Source organism: Drepanopeziza brunnea (genome assembly GCF_022702325.1).
Source record: "Drepanopeziza brunnea f. sp. 'multigermtubi' strain 214-2 chromosome Unknown ctg19, whole genome shotgun sequence".
Taxonomy (NCBI): domain Eukaryota; kingdom Fungi; phylum Ascomycota; class Leotiomycetes; order Helotiales; family Drepanopezizaceae; genus Drepanopeziza; species Drepanopeziza brunnea.
The window spans coordinates 3,302,445-3,324,827 of record NW_027094082.1 but is presented as its reverse complement, the minus strand read 5'-3'; the positions used below and the strand labels follow the sequence as shown (position 1 = coordinate 3,324,827).

Sequence of the window (22,383 nt, the reverse complement as noted above, 5' to 3'; positions counted from 1 at the left end):
GTATTCCGGCTTGAGACTGTGCACAAAGGCGAAAACGGCACAAGTGTGAAAAGATAAGGAAAGTGGAGCGCGGTGGATTTGTTTTCTCGGCCGCTGGTGAGCATAGAAGAATTTTCGGTTGTTGGTATCGAAAGAGACGGTGGTACGGGCAGCAGGTAATCTCCCAGTGGTCTCTTTTGATGACAAGCACCAAAATACCCCGGTCGAAAGGTGGACTCTTCCCTGGTGACTCGAGTACGGGAAGTGCAAAATACCGGTAGAGCATTAGGTACTATTCATTATTCAAGTCGAGCTAGTAAGCACCAACGGCCCTCCTCTGCGCATCCTGCAGGCCTGCAACTACGCCAACCCCATACAGTTCGCATAATAGACAACCGTCGCCGGCCAGTCCGAAAAGATCTTCAGCATGCCTACCTCCTTCACTAACACGTCCAGCACAGTATACATGTCCCCGTCGTTGTTGATGACCTCGCTCACGTAGTCGTAGTAGTAGCCGCCGCCCGTGTTCAGGAAGCCGGAGCGCTCGAAGCTCCACCCGATGATCTGCATACCGGCCGCCTTGGCCGCGATAGCGTACTCGGACGGCACGATGGTCCCGTTGGCGTCGAGCTTGGTCAGGGCGAAGAAGGCCGGCGCGAGGACTTTCACGCCGGCCTGGGCGAGGGCCGGGATGGACGCCGTGGCGTTCTCGTAGCCGGCGGGCGTATCGACGCGCTCGTCGAGGTACACGGCTTGTCGGCCGAATGCGGGCTCGGCCTGGATCCAGTAGAAGATGTCGGCGGGGAGGAAGGATTGAGGCCACACGCGGCTGGGGTCGATGCCGGCCGCTTTGTACTCGTTGATCATGTCCTGGGCGTACTGCTCCTGCGTGTAGCCGTCGAAGGGCATCGGGACGCCGGGCGTCTTGAGCTCGGGCGTGAAGTCGCGGCCGTAGGAGTCGATGAGAGCGATGCTTTCTTTGTGCGTCATGAGAGTGCCGCATGTTGAGTAGAGGTCGGTGCGGAAAGAAGCCGTGCCATCCATATAAGTGGCGACGGTGGTGCCGTTGGGATTGAAGCCGTCCATCTTTCCGCAGAGGGTCTTGAATTCCGCAAGCGTGAAGTCGGATGTGCAGCACTTGACTGTGGCCTGGGTACCGGTTACAGGATCGTAGGGTGTGAAGGGCGTAGTGCATTTTGCAGCGAGTTCGGGAACCGTGAGGATGTTGGTTGTTGTGTGAAGATCGCATCTGCATCGGCATTAGCCAGCCACCCCTCTTCATTTTGGGACGCGCGCTGAGCTGGAACTTACTGATCGTGTCGACACACGAGCTGTTTATCCTTCGTGAATGCAACATCGCATTCGATAGCTCCAGCACCTTGTCGGGCCGCAGCGTGGTACGACTGCGCTGTATGCTCTGGATACATGAGAGGCGCGCCACGGTGGCCGATGGCAAACTTGCTGATCCTGGACTCTTGATTCTTGCAGCTCTGCAGCTTGCTCTTCAGCGGCCCCTCGTCCATATTATCAACCAAGAAATACGGACGGTCTCCGACCTGGACGGCAAATTTCTCATAGCGGCTATCGGGTGCAACTGGAGCCGTTGGAGCTGCTGAAGCAATGCCGATAGCCAGGGCCGATAGGAGGACTGAGGTGCGCATTTGGACGGCGAAGGGACGACGGTGAAGGGACCGGAGAGGGAGTCGAGGGATGCTCACATCCAGCTCCGCCCTTCGCCGGACGAGGAGCTCCTAACTTATGCAACTCGTACCCCCACTCTCTCTCTCTCTCTCGAAGCTTTACCAAGATTCCCGTTTGATTACATGACGAATTGCAGGACGGAATGGATCGTGATAGCGTTGAACCAAGAGGACGTTGCAGAAATATAGTACCACGGTATAGGCGCAGTTGTTACACCCTTGAGGGTAGGGTAACCAGGGGGTTCAAAGTGAAAATTTAAACTTTGGAGCCACCCTTAAGCCTCAAGGGGTGTAACAATTACGCCTGTACCGTGGGTAGAGGATGAAGAAGAGCTCAGATCCACACGTGGAGTTGGCGTTATCTTAATCCAGGGGCGGCCACCCCGGACATGCATGGCAGCAGAGCCTCGACCGGCCGGCCTGCTGTGGCAAGAAATAGCCCGCGCACCTCAGACAGCTCGAGCTCGGAGCCGCGGCTGGATGGAATGTATTGATGTGATCCGGGAGAATAACAGATCGGGAAGATAGAAACCAATTGTTGCTGTGTGCGCGTCGAGTTGTGTTGTGTTGGCCACGGATCTGAGCCAGGACAATAGTAGTACATCTCACAAGGTCCTGGTCCCTGGATATCCTTGAAGAAGAAGCCTGCACGGCCTTCGGTGGTTGGCAGGTTGTATATATATAGTTTCCAACATGCTTCACCAGCTTGGCGGTGTACCTCGCTAAGGGGTCTGAAACGAATATAAATAGACCCTTTAAAATCAGATACCAACAAAAACTGGCGGAGAAAGTCTCTTCAAAAATATACCTTGGGGTTGCCAGAGCGAATGCCCGAGGAGGTCATTGTGTCTGCAATACATATTCTCTTTGCTATCGCTTCATAGCGCGAGTTAGCATCAGCAATACTCGAACTCTGAAGAGGAAGGGCAGGTCAAGGGGCGGGTGAGAGAGAGCCGAAGAAGAAAATTCGTAGCCATGAAGTTGTCAAAAGGGTCGAGGAACGATGTGCATAATCAACCATATCGGCAAAGCGCTTCGTTCAGCTCCTGTCAGGCATCACCGTATGGTTCAGGTACGTAATCTGCGTGTCGGATGAGTATATTATCGGTCTCCGGGTATTTGTGTGCGACTTACAAAAGGCTCGATCGCTTCCATGATATCACCAATAACTTTCAATGAGTCCTTGCCCACAATATCTGCATCAGACAGCTTCTTGGTCAAGACGAAATTCCGCAGCTTTAAGAGCTCAATGTCATTATGATCCGCATCAAACCCCTTGACCAAATCAGTGACAAATTTGAAGTCAGCAGGTATTGGATGAACATACCTTCGGCTTCTTCTTCAAAGCATCCCTCTTACTCCCCTCACAAAACGCCTTCACAATCTTCCCCTCCTCCGCCTTGACTTTCGGGAAAAACGTCGTCCGCAACTTCTCCTCCATGAGTATAGACTTGAGTTGATGCGGCTGCGTATCAATGTCCTCTCTCAAGCACGCCAAAGTCTCAGCATCGCACCCAAAATACCCACCGCCCATGAAACTCTCCCCTCCAGGCTGGACATGCAGATAGTAATGCGCGTACGGCCCCTTCCTCCCAGCTCGGGACCACGCAACAGAGAAATATGATTTGTACGGCGTCGGATCAGTCGTAAAGCGCATGTCGCGGTGGATGCGGTAGATGATATCTTTAACAGGGAGTTCGGGGATCGTAGGATCTATCTCGCAGATAACAGACGATAACTCGGTGACGAAAGACTGAAAGTCTTTCTCTGCCTGCCTACATTTCCTCCAGACACATCAATCAGCATTTGATTTCGCTCAGCCGAGAAGAGAGAGTAGGGAGAAAGAAAAAGAAAAGGAAAAGAGGCCGGACCGAAACACGACATCGTTGAACTTCAACCACTCCCTCCTATTATTCCTCTTCAGCTCCCCCAGGAAGGCCAGCGTATTCGGATGCAGCCGCCCATCCTCGTACGGCGTGTCCCCCGCGTCCTTCGCAATCGGCAGATCAATCTCCATGCGTGTGCGCCCGTCCGCAAGCACCGTTTTCCTCCATCCCTTTGCCGTCGTCTTCTTTGCGACCTCGACTTCGCTCTCCCCGCTGCCGCCGCCGTCCTCCTCTTCTTCGGGCTCGTCGATTTCGGCGCCAGATATGTCGGCTTCGGACTCGGATTCCGCAGCGTGAAAGTCGTCCGATGCGGATGCGTCCTCAGCGTCGGATTCGGCGTAGACGACTCGCGCTTTCTTTGCGCGTCCGGACTGGCGGCGCGAGGGGGCGGGTTGGGGAGGCAGGGTGCTCGTTGCTTTGCGTTTGCGGCCGGCCATTGGGAATTTTCTGTGCATAAATTCTAGTATCTCAGTTTGCGGTTTGCAATTTGCGGGTGTTTGGGAGGTTTGGAGGTTTGTGGCCGGCTTGGAAGGGATGAAGGTTGGAGAGGGGGAGATTATCGATGGCGTCCTTATCAGACACGAAACCATGTGACCCAGTCGCAACACCTCGACAACGGATTCAACCGGATATTCTGAACCCCCGATCGCAATGTCAATACTTACAGTGTTCGGGTGTAGCTCTTATCCGGGATATGTTTGATCCCACAAGCAGTCGCGCAATACAGGAGTCGGTAGATCAAGTGGCAGCAGGAACGGAATTCTACAACTGGACAACCGAATTTCCTTCTTCTCGCTAATGAAAAGGGGTATTGATGAAGTCACAATTTGAAGATAAAGCCGCCATCTCCTCCGTGCATATAAATAAACAGAAGAGCTTACCCCGTTCATGACTTCCCAGAGCCTGAAAGCTCAAGTGACGCCCTACAAAGACAGAAAGTAACATCCGAATTGCTTTCGCTTCTCATTCTTAACACGAAAGATGATGTTCTTTTCGATAGTAAGCTTGTTATTGAAAAAAAAAAGACAATCCCGCTTAGGCCGAGAGACTGCGCAGACTCTGGCATCTCGACTCTTAGGGTCGTCTCTCCCCTCTCCTCCCCTCTCCACATATACGTATAAGTCTGAGCACCCGTTCTTAATTCTGCTCTTCATTCCCTATTTCTCCCGTTTGTTTTTGTAGTCTCTCGATTACCATTAACTCGACTATGATCCAACCCGAATGCAGGTAAGCGAGCAGGAAGCGAGCACATCCTTATGTCGTATCCTTCGTTTCGGAAACTTCACTCTACAATACCGAGCTGCAAATATCCAACCAAGTATTATCTACCGTCATATAAATGAAATTTTTTTAAATCAATAGTGTCAGGAATTGAAATACACAAGTCAAATTTGACAAGTCGTCGAGAACTTTGAAGTGAAGATGGTATATTGTTTTGATTTAACCGAGTGGCTGGACTGGTTGGAGTACGGAGGCGTGTGTCATCACGAACGGCAGGAAGTCCTATATCTCTCAATAGATGCTTCTATTTCAATTTTATTTCAGCAATCTGCATCGCAGCTAGATCTCAATCAATGAAAATACTAACACACAAACCAGGTCTGTCTATCTCTACATTCCGCGTCGGAATCTAGCACTCCGTCGCACGGTCTAGGCGACACCACCAGAGCCGAATAATTTATATTACACAACGAACCAGCGACAGGGTCGCACTACATACATTCGATCCTGAGTTGGCCATCGCGCCGGCCATCCGTTCCTCAGCTATCCTTGACAATCCACCAATCACCGCCGCTCGACCCCGGCATCCCGTCCCCTCGCCCCTTTTCCATCTTGCGCGTTGCCGCCTCAGACTTTTCCACAATTGGAGGAATTCAGATGGCTTCGTCCTTCTCAGCAGGCTGTATACATAGCAACCGGAAGAATGTGCAGCCAAGACGGAAACGCATCGCGAGATGGCGTCCCTCCAGGAGGCAGGCAAGCAGGCGAGCAGAAGCCTCGCCAAGCGGCGGGTCCAACCTTGGTAGTCTCTCTCGACAATATGCGATGTAGATGTTTACAGAAGTTGGGGCGTTGCCAAGATGGACTGGAAATCGATTCCTCCGTTCATAGATGACTGAGCGGGCCTGGTTCGTTTGCAATTGCTGCTGCTGATGCTGTCATTGTACAGTCAGTAAGTAGTATAAGAAGAGAGGGAGGGTGATATCACAGCGAGAATGAGGTTTCTGATTCAACATCCATCAGACTTCTGACGACCATCTCCTCAGAGCTCACCTACCGCAGATAGACAGACGAACAAGTTACCCACAAGCAAACCAACATGCTCCTCACCCAACAGCTCTTCGTCGCCGCGGTACTGGCAGCCACTCGGGCAGATGGAGCCGTCCTCGAAGCCCGAGCTACCAACACCAATCTGCAGACTGTGTTCCCGGCTTCCACGGGTACCTCTGCTCTGGCGGCTGCAAAGACCATCGCGGCTGGCGCGACCTTTGACGGTGGGATGAAGAAGTTTGATCGAAGCGGTACGTTGTCCTCCCTTCTTTGCATCACCTCTCTCTCTCTCTCTCAAATTCTTCTTTCTCCTCTGATCAGCACCCAGTATCAACCTGCAACAGCCAAGCCGAAGGCGGCGACGCGGACGCCGTCTTCGTGCTCCTCGCCGGCTCCGTCCTCTCGAACGTCATCATCGGCCCGAACAACGGCGAAGGCGTCCACTGCCTGGGCGCCTGCACGCTGAACAACGTCTGGTGGGTCGACGTCTGCGAGGACGCAGCGACCTTCAAGGCGAGCGCGGGCACCTCGTACATCAACGGCGGCGGCGCGCGGTCGGCATCGGACAAGGTCCTGCAGCACAACGGCGGTAAGTGATTCCGCACCCGCGCACACGTGAGGGAAGGAAGGAAGGAAGGAACAAGCCTCTCACACGTCCTCCCCCTAGGCGGCACGCTCGCGGTCAAGAACTTCTACGCCGACACCTTCGGCAAGCTGTACCGCTCGTGCGGCAACTGCGACACGCAGTACAAGCGCACGTCGACCTTCACGAACGTGCACCTGTCGGGCGGGGGCGCCGTCGCCGGCATCAACACCAACTACGGCGACAAGGTCACCATCACCAACTCGTGCGTGCTCGACACCGACCTGTGCTACAAGTACACCGGGAACAGCGTCGGGGACGAGCCGCCGATGACGGGGAGTGGTGCCGATGGCACTTATTGTATTGTGAGTGGAGTCACTACCAGTGGGTGCTAAGCGAGGGGGGAAGCGAGGGAAAAAGGAGAAGGGGGGGTGGAGGGGGAGGTGAGGTTGGCTGGATGAGTGAGCGAGTGAATAGTTAGTTGCTTTGCATGATTTGATTTGGAAGTGGATTGCGAGGAGCTGGGAAAGGAAGGGGAGAGAAAAGAAACCTCGGGTAGATACTTGGGGAAGATAGGCAGCCAGGCAGCAAGAAAACAGACATTCCAGCGATTTTCACATCTCGGGCTTTTCCCGATCCGGTCGGTAAGATCGTCGTCCGCCGTCTACCCTGTCTTGAATTGCGATACATTATACAAGAGACTAGCCACACGATCATGGTCGACGAAATACACGCATCGGTCGTGAACCTCCCATCCCACCCCATCCCATCAATAACGCCATCCCAAGCACGAAACCGACAGGAGCAGCAGCTAAAAGGTATATCTAAAGCTGGCGTCGCCCTCCTCCAGGACCTTCTCGCCCCGGTCCGCCTTGCCGTTCTGCCGCCGGATGTCGATGGACAGGATGGCCACCAGGAGGATGATCACGCCCTGGCTGGCGATGGTGGTGACGATCCCGGGGCGGTAGCCGGGCCGGTCCTGGGCGCGGAATACGGTGCTGCCGACGATGCCGCCGAGGGATCCGAAGCCGACGAGCGTGGCTGAACAGAAGGCGCGCTTCCACTGGCCGCGGATGTTGTTGGCCTGGACGTCGGGATACCTGTCAGTACGGGGGCGAGCAAGGGGGGGGGGGGGGTAGAATGAGGAAGAGGAGGGGGGGGGACGAACCTGGTAAGACATGCACACGGGGATGTTGGCGTTGGCTCCTGCCGCGGCCAGGAAGACGCCAAAGTATCGGATACCGGGCGTGTCGTGGAAGCCCAGAATGGAGAGACCGACGATGGCAAGGATCGCGTTGAAGACGAGCGGAGGGCCGCGCATCTGGTACTTGTCTCCCCACCAGCCCGTCAATATCATCTAGGCACGGTTAGCCGAAGGAACCGGAGGCTCGTCCGCACTCTCGGGGAGCAATAGTCGAGGGGAAGGGGTAAGAGAGGAAGCAGAGAAGAGAAGAAAAACCTACAATAAACGCAGAAAACACATAAGGCGGCGCGACCAAGCACTGCGAGAGCCCAATGCTGAATCCCAGATCCGAGTTGAGGATGATGGGGAGGAAGTAGGCGAGAGCGTAGGAGACGGTGGTGATGCAGCCGAAAATCAGGGCGTAGGCCCAGATCTTCCAGTCTTTCCCGCCCGCCAACCACTGTCGGAAGTTGAACTTGGCAACGTCGGCATCGCCGCGGTCGACGTTGACGCGCTCGAGGATGCACTGTTGCTCGTCTGCAGTGAGGAAGCGAAGGGACCGAGAGTTGGAGCTGTCGGGGAAGGAGAGCAAGAACCGAGCGCCTACAAGTGCGACGCAGCAGGTCATCTGGTGAAGCGTCAGCGAACGACGCCGTGGCCACGCGGAGGTAGTGGGGGAACCATGAGGGCTGGATGGGCTGGGGGGAGGCAGAGATAGATGTAGGTAGATCTACATATCGGGGATGATGATGACTTACGATGCCTTCAATGATAAAGATCCAGCGCCAGCCTCGGTAGCCAGCCACCCCGTCCATCTGCATCAAACCGTAGGCCAGGATTCCTCCAAAGGCTGAAGCCCCGGCGCCAATCAGGTAGAAACAAGCGTAGCGCTTGCCCATCTCGTATCGCTTATACCACGTCGACATCAGATACACCACACCGGGGAAGAAACCCGCCTGGGGAGCCGCCGTCAGTAGCTGTTGGGCCCTGGTATGGGTCCCGGGGGAGATCTGTCCGGCTTACCTCGAGAAGTCCCAGCACGGCGCGCATTCCCACCAGATGCGACCAGTGCTCCGCGAAACCGAATCCGATCACGACAATCCCCCACAGAAAACACAGGGCGGACAGGAATAGTCGGGGGCCGAACTTGCGAGTGAGGATTCCTCCGGGGGGTTGGAAGATGGTGTACGTGATGAAGAACATGAGAGTGATCAGGGACTATCGAAGCAAAGTGTCAGTGTCAGTGTGGGCACAAGGCTTGCTTGCTTGATCGCTGGCTGGCTTGATCGCTTGCTCGCTTTCTCGCTTGCCAGAATAAGCGAGAGCCGACTTACATATCGATCCACGCCATTGACATTTCTGATATTCAACTCCAGGTTCATGCTAGATTCCACACCGTCAGCCAGGTCCCGTGGTTGGGTCGGGAGGAGAGGAGCGCGTCTCCGCTTACCCAGCAATGGCCGCGTTGGCCAAATTCGTTCGATCCAGCAACGAAGCGCAGTACAAGAGTCCACAGACGGGGATGAGGCGCAGATCGACTTTGCGAATGATGCGTGCCTGCTCTTCGGCCGACCATCGCAAGAGGAGCTGCTCCTCGCCCTCCGGCGTCAGTTTCTCCGGGGGCGGAGACGCGCTCTCGAGCCGCGACTCATTGACCGTCTCTTTGGAGTCCATGGTGTGCGATTCATTGACCGTCTCTTTGGAGTCCATTATGTGCGACTCATTGACCGTCTCTTTTGAATCCATGGTGTCCATCCAGACGATTTTGCGCACGAAGGGCGGCTGAAGTGTAGAAAGAGGAGCAGAGAGGGCTTGGTGGACAATCGAGGAGAGGGATGAGAGGGAGAGGAAGAGGGAGATGGATAGTGTTAAGGAGAGAGATGGGGATGGGGATAGGGATGGGGATAGGGAGATGTCTTCCTTACAGAGATAAGGAGATGAACAGCAAAAGCAAAGTGAAGGCCCACGGGCAAGGAAGATCGCATCTTATTAATACTCACTGCTTCGATCCATCTACCGGTACCAACACAAAGCTGCCCAACCTCGCGCCAGACTGTCATCCCCCTCCCCTCCTACCCTCCCCAGAAAAAGCTGCATACCAAGTCGAGCTAAACAAACCCAAAATCGACCCCCTGGCGGCGCTCCTGCCCTTTTGAGCCACGGCCCTACGGCTCGCAGCCACACCGGTCCGTGAGTCGCGACTTGTTTTTCCGGGCCAAGAGCGACGTTCCCCCTTGGCCCGCGTGTGGGGTAAAATCTGGGCGGGCGTGATCCCGTGACTGGTGCCTTTTGAAACCCGTGTGGGTGTCGGGGTCGTCGGAGTTGCGGTACAAGTCATACAAGTCATACAAGTCATACAAGTAAGCAAAGTAAGAACAGAGTCAATACAATACAGTCGTATGGGGGAAGTATCGACGGACGGAGGGTTGGAGCCGACGATGGATGGATGATGCATGGTGGGTCGAAGGGAAGGTTGTCGACAAGTGCAAGATATTCTCAGTCTAGAGCTCCGTAAGTACCGTACCGTAGGTAGTACCGTAGGTAGGGCTCATGTGATTAGACCGCCCCCAAGCAAAAAAGGCGGGCAGAAGGCGGGCAGAAGGCGGGCAGAAGGCGGGCAGGGTCTCCCCTCCCCATCGTCCTGGAAGGTCGATTGCGACCCCAGCCGAAGCACCGCCCACCGCCTTTGGTACAGTGGACAGCGTCACGGGGGTAAGTACTACTACTGTACCGGTACGTACTACGTAGTAATTGTTACGTAGTACGTACCCTACACCCTGAGACGACGAAAACAGGGGCTTTTTACCAGGGGAACTGGCAGTCGCGAGGGGGTCCAAGTCGACCCCCAATAAACCGGAGATGCACCCTACCGGATCGGGAATATACAGGAGCAAAAGTGTATCGAATGGGTTCGCATTCTCATCGGCGGGTACGGGCGGGTATCTTGACGCTGCTTTTCCGAACTTTCCTTCCCTTTCCGTTTCAGTATTCCAACTATCGATAACGGAATCTTGTCCTTCGCGACGGAGGCCTGGTACTCAGCCTGATGGGATAAAAGTTTGGAAGAATCGCGAGAACCTCCCTTCAGGCTGGACGGACACGGAGGCCGGTACCGTGGTACGGAGTGGTAGGTACTTACGTACAGTAGTATCATAAATGCAAGAAAGCAACATACTACTACTACTACATGTAAATCATGCCTAGATAAGGTACAGTGTACAGGAGAGACGTACACGTCAGGAGTGATAACCAATCGCGGGTCAAGCCTTGCCGCTACTGCAAAGTATACAGTTTCTTTTTTTCCCTTTTCTTTTTCGTTGAAACTATAAACACAAAAAAAAAAAAAAAAAAAAAAAAGGAAGAAAGAAGGAAAACGCAATAAAAAAAAGCAAGACGAAAATGCCATGCTCGACGAAAGCAAAAGCAAGTCAACAAACAAGATCGCTATCCATGACTCTCGAGGTCCTCGTATTGGAAATTAAAAGACGGAAGATCTCTGCCTCAGCCCAGGTGCAACCGAGCTCCCAAAATCTGGGGGTACCGTCGCCAGCATGAGATCTGTGTGCGATCAGCCCCGGGGATGGGTGGCCCGGTGAGTGGAGTGAAGGTTTTGCCTCATTTCTTATCTCCTTGCCCAGCCTGTAAGATTCGGTCGAATCGATACAGGTCCGAAAGTCAATTTTTGGATTTATTGGTCTCGACTGATCGATAGAGCAGAGAGCTCCGTATTGTGCGTATTCGCACCGCGCATGGAATCCGGCCGTGGAACGTAAAACGGTACGATACTACGACCGAACAGAAAGGCAAAAGGGCAATCGCGCCCAGAGGCGAGAGAAGCAAGAGGGTACACCGTCAGTCCCCATACCTATGCTGCCCGCGGCCGGGGGCCGTCCAATGCCATCCACGCTAAGCCAAAATACCGTCTCTCAGCTGGATCGCCATCGACATATACGGATCCACGAGCAACGACCGGGTGCCATCGCGATCACCACTCTCCCACAACCAGTCCCCCGCGTGGAGACACGCCCGCAAGTGAACCGTACTCTCGGCACTGGTCAACAGCTCCTTGGGTTCGTCCCGGAGACGACGATACACGCCATACCTACCGCCGCGGGACATGTCTTCCTGGAGCTGCTCAATTCTGCTGGCGGGAGAGATGTCGATGTGACCCATCCAGCCGTGCACCGCGTCCGGAGTGGGAGTGGGCAGACGGAAGGGTGGACGATCGTGTTGCCAACGGATGGCGAGTCTGAGCGGTGGCGACGAGATGCTCGGTCGCGAGAACGGTCGCGGGAGCGGGAGCGGGAATGAGAGCCGGAACGAGCGCGGGATCTTTGATCTCGACTTTAATACCGGATGATGATTGAATGGTGAGTGAAGGCTGGAGCCGGAGTGGTGGGCCGAGCTGGAGCAGCTATGGTGTTGACGGCTGTGATCGCAATGGCTGCTATAGCTGCTGTCTTCTTGGCATTGGTTGACGACGACGGGATGATAGTGTGGTTGGTCATGTCGGCATGATGCTGCCGGGAAAGAGAGGAAGTTTGGGAATGGCGGCGCTGCGAAATACCCTCCGATCCTCCGGCGTTGAGCCCTGGGAAGGGGTCCTTGGAGGGGAAAAGGTGAGAGGAGATTCATGCGCGGGTGCTGTCTGAATGGCATCTGGAAGAATATCAATTGCTGATGTTTGCGAGCTGCTAAGTTGAAGAGCCCCAACTATGTTTGATGGACTTGGAAGATGTTACTGGAAAATAGGCGAGGGGCAGATGGGCTATGTATATATACATACATACATACATACATACATACATAGGGACATCTCTGCCTGCTCGAGTAACACGCCGACGAGGCGGACAAACATTCGATTCGTGGCGGGCTTGAGATCAGCCGGCACGCGGGATCAGCAACGCGATTTCTTCTTCGTTTCCAGATTCCTGGACGTAGGACAAAGCCTGCACCCTGCCGGGCGTGGAAGCGCCTAAGATGTGTCGAGAGGGCGAATCCGATGGTGCACAATGCGGATAACATGCCGCTCTTCCCCCCAAAGTAGCAACCTGCTCGTGTGGGAGATCCATGCCTGTCTCTGCATCTCGCTGCGCCGCTTTCCGAGGGAAAGGGGATCCTTCGTGGAAGCGTGACGGATGCGTCCGGAACGCGCAAGCTGGCCGGCCTCGTCGGCATCGGTCACTACACTGGACAGGTAACGCTGCTCAATGTTCTACGATTCAGTGAGGTGATAGCCAGCGTTCTGGCACCCTTGTCTGGTTTGATCTGTATGCAACGTCAAGCATGATAGTTAAAAGCCATGCGAAGGTTGGAAGCAGTATCACGTCTGCGTTGTTTGACCTCCGAGCATCATTGGCCCGAATAGAAAGAAATTGGCAGCCGAATGCCACTCGAGATACCGAAGGACCGAGAATAGACTACGGCAGGTATAGATGCGTTGTTTGGCTGGAACATGGTCGCCGGAGGGATCTGAGGGTGTTCGCACTCAGTCTTGGTGGAGAGAGGGAGCGGAGCAAAGGAGAGTGCCCTCTATGAATTTCGCCAATGGGATTTCTATGCGGCTCGTTCGCCTGTGCTCACAGCTATCTCAGTCTGTAAGATGACAGACGAGGTGGCAAGGCAAATCTTGGGGTAAAAAGTGAGTGCTGGTGGATGACCTTCTCCATCTCGTTGCATCGCAGGTGGCTGGTCAGAGCGATAGGCAGTACACACTGAGAAGATTGATGGAACCAACGACGGCAAGAGAGAGAGGCCCAAGAGTGAAAAGTCATAGGGCGCTGATATAGCATGGATTCTGGCAACATCTTGGTTATGGTCGTCTAAAATGGGTAGTCAATACTGGCACAGCAGTGGGCTTATCATGATCATCACGTCTATCGTTTGGGCAAGCACCAAAGGGACATAGCACTGTAAATTGATAAAATTGGGCAGCGGAAGCCTATGGTTGATCTTGCTATCCAGCTTGCCATAGTGGCCAGTTTTACAGACAGGACGCCCGGGCAAACAAAACAGAGGTGTAACATGGAGGCCAGAAATAGAGAAGCGTAGGGAGATTGTACCAGACAGAGTTTTCCTCTCATGGTAGCAAAGTGGAAAAGAAAGAAGAAGATGATGATTGAAGATTGATAGCTGCCCACTGTTCCATGGCCTGATGTTGTACCACCGCCGTAACACCGTGATTTCGTGAAGTCATGCTTTCGCTCCTACGCAGGCTGCAAGCTTGCGACCCACCACCGGAGCGCTGGAAAGCTTCGTGTAGTCTACGTAGTACGGTAAGCAGAGAAACCGAAAAGAAAAACAAAAGGGAAAAGAGAGAAAGGAAAAGACAGAGAGGCGAGAGAAAATGACACAGCGGCGTGTTGGTTGTGGTGCCAAAGCTTGCTGAGCGCGAGCTTACCAGCCACAGAGGCAAGAGATCAAGATCACCAAGTCGACAGCGTCAACAAAGGAAGCGAGGCCAAGCGAAGAAATGAAATAAACGAGGGCGAGGGTAGTGGCCAAAGCCCAGGCCAAGGCCAGGGAAAGGGAGGAAGAGGTCGAGAGCAGAGCAGGGCAGGGCAGGGCAGGGCTGGCAGGAGCGAGCCGTCCCGAAAATAAACATAAAAATGGGTGAAGTGTCCTCAGCCACTCCTTCCGGCCGAGATCGGCTTAGCGCTTCTTCGGCAGGATTGGATTTTATTTCACGTTACTGAGCAGCAGAGCCTCACAAGAGCTTCCGATCCGTTGCCTCCTCTGCAAAGTTCGCGACCACATCAATCAATCCACGACCTCCTTCTCAGTCGTAACCACCACCATTTATCTATCTGGACACCTCACACCACACACCTCACTCAGTCCTCCCGCCATCGATTTGTTTTCGCCTTCACCATGGCGCTCAGCCCTCAAATGTACGGATGCCCCTCACAGCAATGAAAGGCGATTTTGCGATGCGATGCGACGCAATGCGGAGCAACGCAAAGCTCACATCTCACCATTCGCAGCATCTATCATTGGGATTGAATACTAACGGGATCGTCCAGTACCAACTTGGTCATCATCCTCGTGATGATGCAAGTCTCCAAGAAGATCCCCATGGAGGATCCCACCGTGCTGAACCTGATCCGCACCTGCTACGTCGTTTCGAACATCATCATCATCTCTGTCTACGCCTACGTGCATCTGCAGATCAACAAGAAGAAGGGTAGGCACTGCATTGCTCCGGATATGGACGCTCCCGTGCAGCAGGATGAGTGTTGTCTTGGGGCACCAAATACTAACTCAACCTCTCTCCAGACATGACCACCCTCAAGTACGTCGAGCAGCCCCAGATGGGATCCAGCGAGGAGCCCAAGCTCATCACCACCACCGTCCACGCCTATGATCTCGCGCAGATGAAGGCTCTCTACAAGGCGCAACTCATGGGTGTTGGCATGATGTGCGTGATGCACCTGTATTTCAAGTACACCAACCCCCTGGTCATCCAATCCATGATCCCCCTCAAGGGCGCATTCGAGGGCAACATGGTCAAGATCCACTTGTTCGGACTACCCGCTTCGGGCGATCTGAAGCGGCCTTTCAAGGCCCCCGCCGGGTTGATGTCTGGTCTGCAAGGAGGTGCGGCTCAGGCACAGGACAAGAAGTCGATTGCCGCTGCGGAGAAGGCTGGTCGGGGAGGCGTGAAGGATGAATAGATGGAGGTAGACTAGGCCTCCCGAGGCTCTCGAGATGTATGTATATGACTGGCTTGGGGCCATTGGAAACCGGATGCGGGTGGAGGGGGGGGGGCGCTTTGCAACTCTCTGTGGGGTGTAAAAATTCGGAGCAGCGACCTGAGAGCGTGTACTTTACCCATGGCAATTTCATTTAAGGCGTACAATTTGAACACGCCAGAGGCATGAGTGATAACAATCAAGAGGCAGAATCTCTCATCATAGCGAGACTCTTGGTCACGAGGCAGGCAGTATGACTCTGAAATAGCATGTACGAAGTAGTGACCAAGTAAAGTCACGAAGAGGTAATGAATGACGAAGTAAAGTCACGAAGTAATAGATAATGTCCACGAAAATCTTCTATCTCGATACAACATAACCTTCTATAGCAGCCTGATATTTGCGAAGGTGGAACACCCAAGACGGAGCCCGAAGCTTCTCTCGTTGCTAGACCTCTTTTGAGAACTATATAGCGCCGCGTCTGCTTTTCGTCTTTCTTTTCGTCTTTCTTTTGATCCTTAAAGGACACAGTTAAGTGTATTCCAAAGAAGGCACAAGCAAAGTCGTCCCGATTTTTTTAAAGTTTGCTCAGGTCCCTTTCAAAAGGGGTCGAGAAAAATAAGAATAGTTCCTCTTTTTTCGTGGCACACAACAACTCCATTGTATAAACAATTACAAAAGAACACTATGCTGGATAGCCGCTCAATATAGTCCCTCCCTCATCCTCTTCTCGTACATTTGCAGACCATATTTTGTTGATGCCTGACGAATCTGGCCTACCTAAAATTTGTGAACGCGACCCGGCCCAAGCTTAACCCGACCTCTACGGAGTTAAACAACACCGCATCTCGAATCTCGCGACCCTCACACCAGACTTCACTTACTTACCGGTCAATCCAATTCGCAGCATCCGACGACTTTACTTGAAGCTAGGCGTTTCAAAGCTGTCGACTCCCGCTCCAAACGATTCCGCTGCTCGGGAACCTGCGAGCCATGACCAATTGAGCCTCGGCCACCTAGACCGGATCTACCCTGCTTGTCGCTCAGAGGGGGAACCTGCGCCAGATGCCCTCCCGCGTCGTCGATAGCTGCGCCTACAGAGCGTGAGGTGACGGACGATACGTGACGAAAACATGGCCTGGCAATCGATGGGCGTGAATGGCGGCGGCGGCGATGGCGCCCAGCAGGCACATCAACCGCAAGGCACGGAATACACTCTCCAAGGTACCTACCTACTTACCTATGCAGCGCGCTCCATGCGGGCCTTCGTCTACAATGCTAACTCGGGCAGGCGTGATGCGATTTCTACAGACAGAGGTCCGTAACCTGCGCAATGCAATCGGTGGCTACATATGGCTTGGGATGCTCTAGCCGCCCCAACCCCAGAATCCACCGCCTCTTCCTTGCCTGTCCCTCGCAATATTCAACCGCTCCCGTGTACTGACCTTTGCATAGTGGCACCGACATGAGAGGGATCGTAATGGCTGGGAAATCGAGAGGCAGGAGATGAAAGGGCGGATAGCGAGGCTCGAGGGCAGCACGCGGAAGAGCGACGCCAGCAACAAGAGCCTGAAGAAGTACATCAACATGTTGGAGAAGGCGCTGAAGGAACGAGATGCCCAAGTCAAGGCCCTGAAAGCCGGCGCAAACGTACAGGGCGAAGACTCTACACGCGATGGCAAGGAGAAGGAGGACTTGGCGGTCAAAGGGGATAGGCGTAGGTCCCTCCCCCAATTTGAGAACTTCGGCGCTGATCAAGCAAAAACAGCACAAGAAAGACCCCACAACTCGTTCTTAGATACGGAGGCAGAGGGCGAGAAGGGAGACGAGGATCCGGACCGAGATAGTCTCAAGGGTTTCATGGACAAGACACAAGGAGAGCTCACATATCTGATGGTTTCGCCATCCAACCCCCTTCCCCCAAGAGAACCTTCACCCCCCGATGAAATGCTGCTACACCGTTCCTACGGTCCGGGACAAGGCCAGCAAAGTCTGGAGGAGATATACCAGCAGCAAGCGGGGCAGAAACACATGCGAGAGTCGAGTCTTTCCAGACCCTCTCCTACGCCCAACCACCAACCGCCTCCACTGCCAACCACGAACCTAGCGATCAGGAACCAAGAGCCCCCATCTTCGCGATCATTGGCAGATCAGCAACCGCTACCTACAAGCTCACCGCAAGAGTGGTCCTCGAATTTCCAGATGCCGGAGCAACCTGCGGAGGAGCAGGTCACCCACGTCAACCATAGCTTTGATTCGTATGGTCGCGAGATTAATGCCGAGGAGACGGAGAAGAAGTCGCAAACAGAGGCAGATGGGTGGGATTTCAACGAGGCGGCACAATTTCCAGAGCCAGAGCCGAAACCGACCCCTCAACGCCCCGACACGGAGTTATTCCCCGCTGCCCAAGACCCGCCCAAATCTCCAAATCGTGGACAAGGATCGCACCGGAGGCAGGGGTCCATGTCGCGGCGCCGAAGTGCAGAGCATGAATTATCACTCCACCCGGCGCAAAAAGTTGACGGGGGGAGCTTCAAGGTGAGATTTGGACTGAGGGGACATCTGGACGCGGTTCGGACTGTGATTTTTACTGGGGGTGGAAGTCCTGCGGAACCTGAGATCTGTACCGCTGGTGATGATGGCACGATCAAGAGGTGGATTATACCAGCTCGCTACGATATTCAGGGAGGTATGCATCACGCGACAAATGACCTTGACATACAGAGCTACTTCACCCACCGCGGTCATACGGGAACGGTCATGTCTGTGACTGCTTGGTCCCCATCCCAAAACTTCTCCAGTGGGGGTCGAGCTCAGGGTGACGGGTGGATAATTTCCGGAGGACAGGACGCTACTGTAAGAGTATGGGAGAGAGGACGGGTTGATCCTAAGGCTACCCTCGATGGCCATACGGATGCAGTCTGGACCGTTTGTGTGCTACCAGGAAGCACGGGATCGATCTTTGGCCCCAGCAACTCTTTCGGTGGCCCCGATCGTATCATTCTGGCGTCAGGGAGCGCGGACGGAACCGTGAAGGTCTGGTCTGTCAGTACGCCACCACTGATGATGTCTCCATCGGCTCAAGGAGGAAGTGGACGAAGAGGTGGTCGTCAACGTGGAAATTCGACGTCCTCCGGATCAGCTTTCCCATCCTCCCCCCAGCCGAGCGTCGCATCCAACTCTCCATTCCATTATACCCTCATCCACTCCATCTCTCGGGCCAACAGCACCGCCTCACCGACCTGCATCACACCGCTCTCGCCGTCGGGAGATTCGTTTGTAGTGGCGTATTCGGACGCAGCTGTCTTGGTTTACGACACCCGCACCGGCGAAGAGGTGGCGGCAATGGCCAGCCTCGAGACGTACGATCCTACATTCCCCTCCGGCGTAAACGCAATCGTCGCAACAACCAACGGGCTTGACAGCTCGCTGACGTTCGATTCCAGCCGTGGCCTCTCGGAAGACGAAGGTGTCGTTGCAGGAGCCACTGGATCTAGCAGTGGTGTGGAAGGGACCATCATCTCTGGCCACGAAGACCGATTCATTCGTTTCTACGACGCCAACAGCGGTAAGCACCCCCATTCCTCTCCTGGTGTCCGATCTGACGATGGAACGACAGGACAATGCACGTACAACATGCTAGCACATCCCGCTGCTATTTCCTCGCTGTCACTCTCCCCTGATGGAAGAGAATTGGTATCTGCAGGCCACGACGCGAGTTTGAGGTTCTGGAGTATGGAGAAGAGGAGCTGTGTCCAGGAAATCACCAGCCACCGCTTGATGCGCGGGGAAGGCGTGTGCGCAGTGAGCTGGAGTAGGGATGGGCGGTGGGTCGTCAGCGCGGGCGGGGATGGTGTGGTGAAGGTCTTTGCGAGATGAAATGTTGTGGAAATGGAAAAATACCCGGCCCCGTTCTGTTTGCTGTACTTTAATATGTTATTGAGCCCTTAGCTTCTAGGAAGGGAGGATGGCGAGATGGGGGTGAGATGGGGGTGAGATGGGGGTGAGATGGGGGGTGAGAGTGGGAGTGGAAGGAAAGGCGAAGGAAAGGGGAAGGAAATGATAGAGAGAGAGAGAGAGAGAGAGAGAGAAAGATGATCAGAGCGAGAGCAATTGTGTTTCAGAAGTGATCTGAGAAGAGGATTAATGATATGGAGATGAAGATGAACATGAAGCAGAAGCTTTGTAGTTTCTATGTAGTGTAGACTAGACGCCGACGACGCTCAGCGCTTTACTTTACTTTACTTTACTTGCTCGACCTCCTCGACCTATCCGACTACTATCCAGCTAGCTAATTGTACTATTCTAATATCTAGAGCTTGTACTACTTCCACAGGGGAATTGATAATAGTGATGGTGATGTATGTTTATATTTTTAAATGTTTGTATATAATAAAAGGAGGAAAGGAAGAGAGAGAGAACGGGTTTTTTTTTTTCTTTTTTTTTTTCCCCTTTATTAGAGAAAAGATGAAAAAGGTAAAAAAGGTAAAAGGTGCAGTCAAATTCATTTGAACAGGAAATGTGAGGCATAAGAATTGATAGAGAGCGTATATTTGATGGCGTTTATTCTTTCTGCAATTTTCAAGATAGAGCTAGGCTAGGGAATTGCCTGCTTGGGATAGACAGAGTGCTATTGATGCCTCTGTTTTGATCGTGGCTCTTTTGGCAATGTGCCCTATTTAGATAGGTATATGGTTTCTTGGCCAATATTTTGCAAGTCTGCGGATTGCGAAATGTCTGCTTCCGTAGCGTTTTGTTTTGACGAGGTTTTAGAAGAGGTGCTGTCCCCGCTGTTGCCAATGGCAGACTTACATGAGTATATCCAGGTGGAGTGACTGAGCTGTATCCCCAAACAATTCATCCTGGAGTAGGGTTTGGGTCTTCGGCTTCAAGTTCCCCTGGACACCATTAATAGATTTCATGACGGGATCAAGGTCTGTAGCAGACAGTGGCGGAATTGACGATCAGTTTTCCGAGGTTTCGATATATGCAGCAGTACGGTTAATCATCATCACCCGACATCACTACTGTCTTCTCTCAATTCGCCATACAGAACCTCGCACACCCCTCCCAACGGCACATCCATCACAGCATCTGTCCCCTGGCTCCAAAGCTCCCTCCAGTCCTTGATCGTCTTCTCCCCCCTCGGATCCCTCTCCCTCCGCTCCTTGGCCTTATCCCTGCCGCCGCCAGCATTACTGGCAGCCTGTCTCCCCCGCCCGTCAATGGTTGCCACGTTCGCGGCATCATCGATGATCGTCTCGATACTGCTCATGGGCAGCGTGAGGTAGCCCGTATTGTAGCTCGCCAGCGCCACGTAGATGTAGACCAGCAGCATCACCAGGAACGACGGCAGGGCCAGCGACCACCACCGGTTGGGGTAGTAGTAGATGCCCAGGGCGTGCAGGAACGGCGAGGGCAGGTAGGACCACAGCAGGTACATCAGGAACGTCAGGGACGAGAACAGGTAGAGCACGAAGCCGTAGTACTCGTAGGTCGGGACCTTGGGCGAGGCCCGCGGCACGGGCTCAAGCTCGTCGGCCGAGGTGTCGGGCGTCGTGGGACGGGACGGGCGCAGGAGAGAGGTGAGAGAGGGCGAGGGGGGGAGTGGTGTTGGGGGGCGGCCGTAGAAGGGCGGCGCGAAGAAGTTGTGGTGGTGCTGGAGGGGCGGGGGCGAGGGGGAGGCGCTGGCTGAGGAGTCGCCGCGGTAATGGGATTGGAAGATGGCATCCTCGTTGTCGCCGTGGTCTTCGTCGTCGTCGTTGTCGTCGTCGAATAAAGAGGACATCGTGGAGTGGAGGTGGGTGGAAGGGGGAGTGCTGATCTTCGAGGTGAGGACAGGATATTTCTAGCTATTGCCACGTGACTGTACTATATAAACATTTAGGTAGTACATCAGCCTAGGCTTTGGAAAGCTAAATTGCAATGAATGCATGCAGAGGAACATCTTCACCCAATATCTCAACCTCTTTTCCCCAGCGGACTGGTGGAATTGAGTGGAGTGATCCGGCAGCTTTTGGCAGAATTGTGGAGTTAGGAATAGCTTCAATTCTCGAGGAACATCTCAACTCGAGCACATTGCCTTCTGTTCAATTCTGCCGAATGTATACACTCAGTGGTGCATCCAAAAGCCTCCAAACGCCTCCTGCATTATGCGTTGAACTTCCTTTCGTTAGTTGGTTATCTGTTCACTCCTCATTTCTGCTTGTTTGAACCTGTTCTCAAGATCCATCTGACTAAATGCTCTGCTCTGCGCTGTGTGATTCTGCTATTTTGTTTGACTCTTGCATTGTTCTTTCTGCACGGATAACAGGTCGAGTCTAGAGGTATACTCTTGGGAGTAGAGGTTTTGTATGTGTGTAGGTGTTAATCTGTTCCATTGCTTGCCTTGAGCTGGATATACATACTCCAACTCTCTTACTCCGTCAGAAAGGGCTTCCATGCTACTCAGAACCACTGCCCCCTACGCCATCCATCCTCTTCCTCCCTACAGTATTGTTCAGCGTGCCGTCCAATTTTGCTGCCCCGGCTGCCTTCGCCCTCTGTCCCTCCCCCACGTTGGTCCTCAGACAATGGCCTCGTACTCTCCGCTACCAGAGCCCGAGGGGCGGTTCGAGAACAGGTAGTAGGCAACCAAGCCGACGATTGGGAAGAATAAGACGAAGAGTGACCAGAGGACCTTGTGCAACGGAGGTCGGCTCGACTTGACAATCTCGACTACCGTCCCGAGAGATAGGTTAGAGCTGGGCTTGGGGACTGGTCTGTCTGTGGCCTGTGGCCTGGATTGAGAACGTACGGATCGCAAAGATATCAAAGACCAGGACAAGCAAGCCGATGATCCCTCCTCCGGTACCGTACTGCCAGGCATCTCCGTGGCCAGTCGCTACGACCATCTCTTCTGCCATGGCGCACGACAGAAGTGAGAGCTGCAGAAAGATGGAAAGGGCACTTGAGAACATGTTTGCTTGTGGATAGATTATCTGCGTGCGATGTTTTGTTTCATTAACTATTTGGGATATGGATGTGAATATGGATTTGATGGATAGGACAGAATCTGACACGCAGATAGAGACGGAGACGGGTGAGTACT

The 22,383-nt window shown here is 53.8% G+C and overlaps 9 protein-coding genes across 9 annotated transcripts; 4 read left to right on the top strand and 5 right to left on the bottom strand.

The window, feature by feature from the left end:
• Nucleotides 1–339: 339 nt before the first annotated feature.
• Nucleotides 340–1,640, bottom strand: L3040_009618 (uncharacterized protein; the record flags this gene model as incomplete). The annotated part of the gene is made up of 2 exons (XM_007293267.1): nucleotides 340–1,228; nucleotides 1,291–1,640. The coding sequence occupies 2 exons, from the start codon at nucleotides 1,638–1,640 to the stop codon at nucleotides 340–342; spliced, it is 1,239 nt and encodes a 412-aa protein (XP_007293329.1).
• Nucleotides 1,641–2,037: 397 nt separating this feature from the next.
• On the bottom strand, nucleotides 2,038–4,002 carry L3040_009617 (uncharacterized protein; the record flags this gene model as incomplete). Its single annotated transcript, XM_007293268.2, has 6 exons — nucleotides 2,038–2,432; nucleotides 2,488–2,555; nucleotides 2,756–2,760; nucleotides 2,814–2,954; nucleotides 3,007–3,454; nucleotides 3,551–4,002. The coding sequence occupies 6 exons, from the start codon at nucleotides 4,000–4,002 to the stop codon at nucleotides 2,038–2,040; spliced, it is 1,509 nt and encodes a 502-aa protein (XP_007293330.2).
• A 1,883-nt stretch (nucleotides 4,003–5,885) lies between these two features.
• Nucleotides 5,886–6,814, top strand: L3040_009616 (uncharacterized protein; the record flags this gene model as incomplete). Its single annotated transcript, XM_007293269.2, has 3 exons — nucleotides 5,886–6,087; nucleotides 6,165–6,425; nucleotides 6,504–6,814. 3 exons carry the CDS (start codon nucleotides 5,886–5,888, stop codon nucleotides 6,812–6,814), a joined length of 774 nt encoding a protein of 257 aa, XP_007293331.2.
• A 416-nt stretch (nucleotides 6,815–7,230) lies between these two features.
• L3040_009615 (uncharacterized protein) lies at nucleotides 7,231–9,348 on the bottom strand (the record flags this gene model as incomplete). The annotated part of the gene is made up of 7 exons (XM_007293270.2): nucleotides 7,231–7,503; nucleotides 7,588–7,776; nucleotides 7,883–8,230; nucleotides 8,361–8,558; nucleotides 8,626–8,820; nucleotides 8,937–8,985; nucleotides 9,053–9,348. 7 exons carry the CDS (start codon nucleotides 9,346–9,348, stop codon nucleotides 7,231–7,233), a joined length of 1,548 nt encoding a protein of 515 aa, XP_007293332.2.
• A 1,805-nt stretch (nucleotides 9,349–11,153) lies between these two features.
• L3040_009614 (uncharacterized protein) lies at nucleotides 11,154–12,325 on the top strand (the record flags this gene model as incomplete). The annotated part of the gene is made up of 5 exons (XM_066156030.1): nucleotides 11,154–11,194; nucleotides 11,402–11,453; nucleotides 11,533–11,876; nucleotides 12,098–12,221; nucleotides 12,302–12,325. 5 exons carry the CDS (start codon nucleotides 11,154–11,156, stop codon nucleotides 12,323–12,325), a joined length of 585 nt encoding a protein of 194 aa, XP_066010297.1.
• A 2,147-nt stretch (nucleotides 12,326–14,472) lies between these two features.
• L3040_009613 (uncharacterized protein) lies at nucleotides 14,473–15,275 on the top strand (the record flags this gene model as incomplete). The annotated part of the gene is made up of 3 exons (XM_007293273.1): nucleotides 14,473–14,492; nucleotides 14,625–14,785; nucleotides 14,878–15,275. 3 exons carry the CDS (start codon nucleotides 14,473–14,475, stop codon nucleotides 15,273–15,275), a joined length of 579 nt encoding a protein of 192 aa, XP_007293335.1.
• A 1,151-nt stretch (nucleotides 15,276–16,426) lies between these two features.
• On the top strand, nucleotides 16,427–19,172 carry L3040_009612 (uncharacterized protein; the record flags this gene model as incomplete). The annotated part of the gene is made up of 5 exons (XM_066156029.1): nucleotides 16,427–16,517; nucleotides 16,585–16,610; nucleotides 16,749–17,010; nucleotides 17,062–18,861; nucleotides 18,913–19,172. 5 exons carry the CDS (start codon nucleotides 16,427–16,429, stop codon nucleotides 19,170–19,172), a joined length of 2,439 nt encoding a protein of 812 aa, XP_066010296.1.
• Nucleotides 19,173–20,304: 1,132 nt separating this feature from the next.
• Nucleotides 20,305–21,081, bottom strand: L3040_009611 (uncharacterized protein; the record flags this gene model as incomplete). The annotated part of the gene is made up of 1 exon (XM_007293275.2): nucleotides 20,305–21,081. One exon carries the CDS (start codon nucleotides 21,079–21,081, stop codon nucleotides 20,305–20,307), a length of 777 nt encoding a protein of 258 aa, XP_007293337.2.
• A 777-nt stretch (nucleotides 21,082–21,858) lies between these two features.
• Nucleotides 21,859–22,252, bottom strand: L3040_009610 (uncharacterized protein; the record flags this gene model as incomplete). Its single annotated transcript, XM_007293276.2, has 2 exons — nucleotides 21,859–22,010; nucleotides 22,090–22,252. 2 exons carry the CDS (start codon nucleotides 22,250–22,252, stop codon nucleotides 21,859–21,861), a joined length of 315 nt encoding a protein of 104 aa, XP_007293338.2.
• Nucleotides 22,253–22,383: the final 131 nt, after the last annotated feature.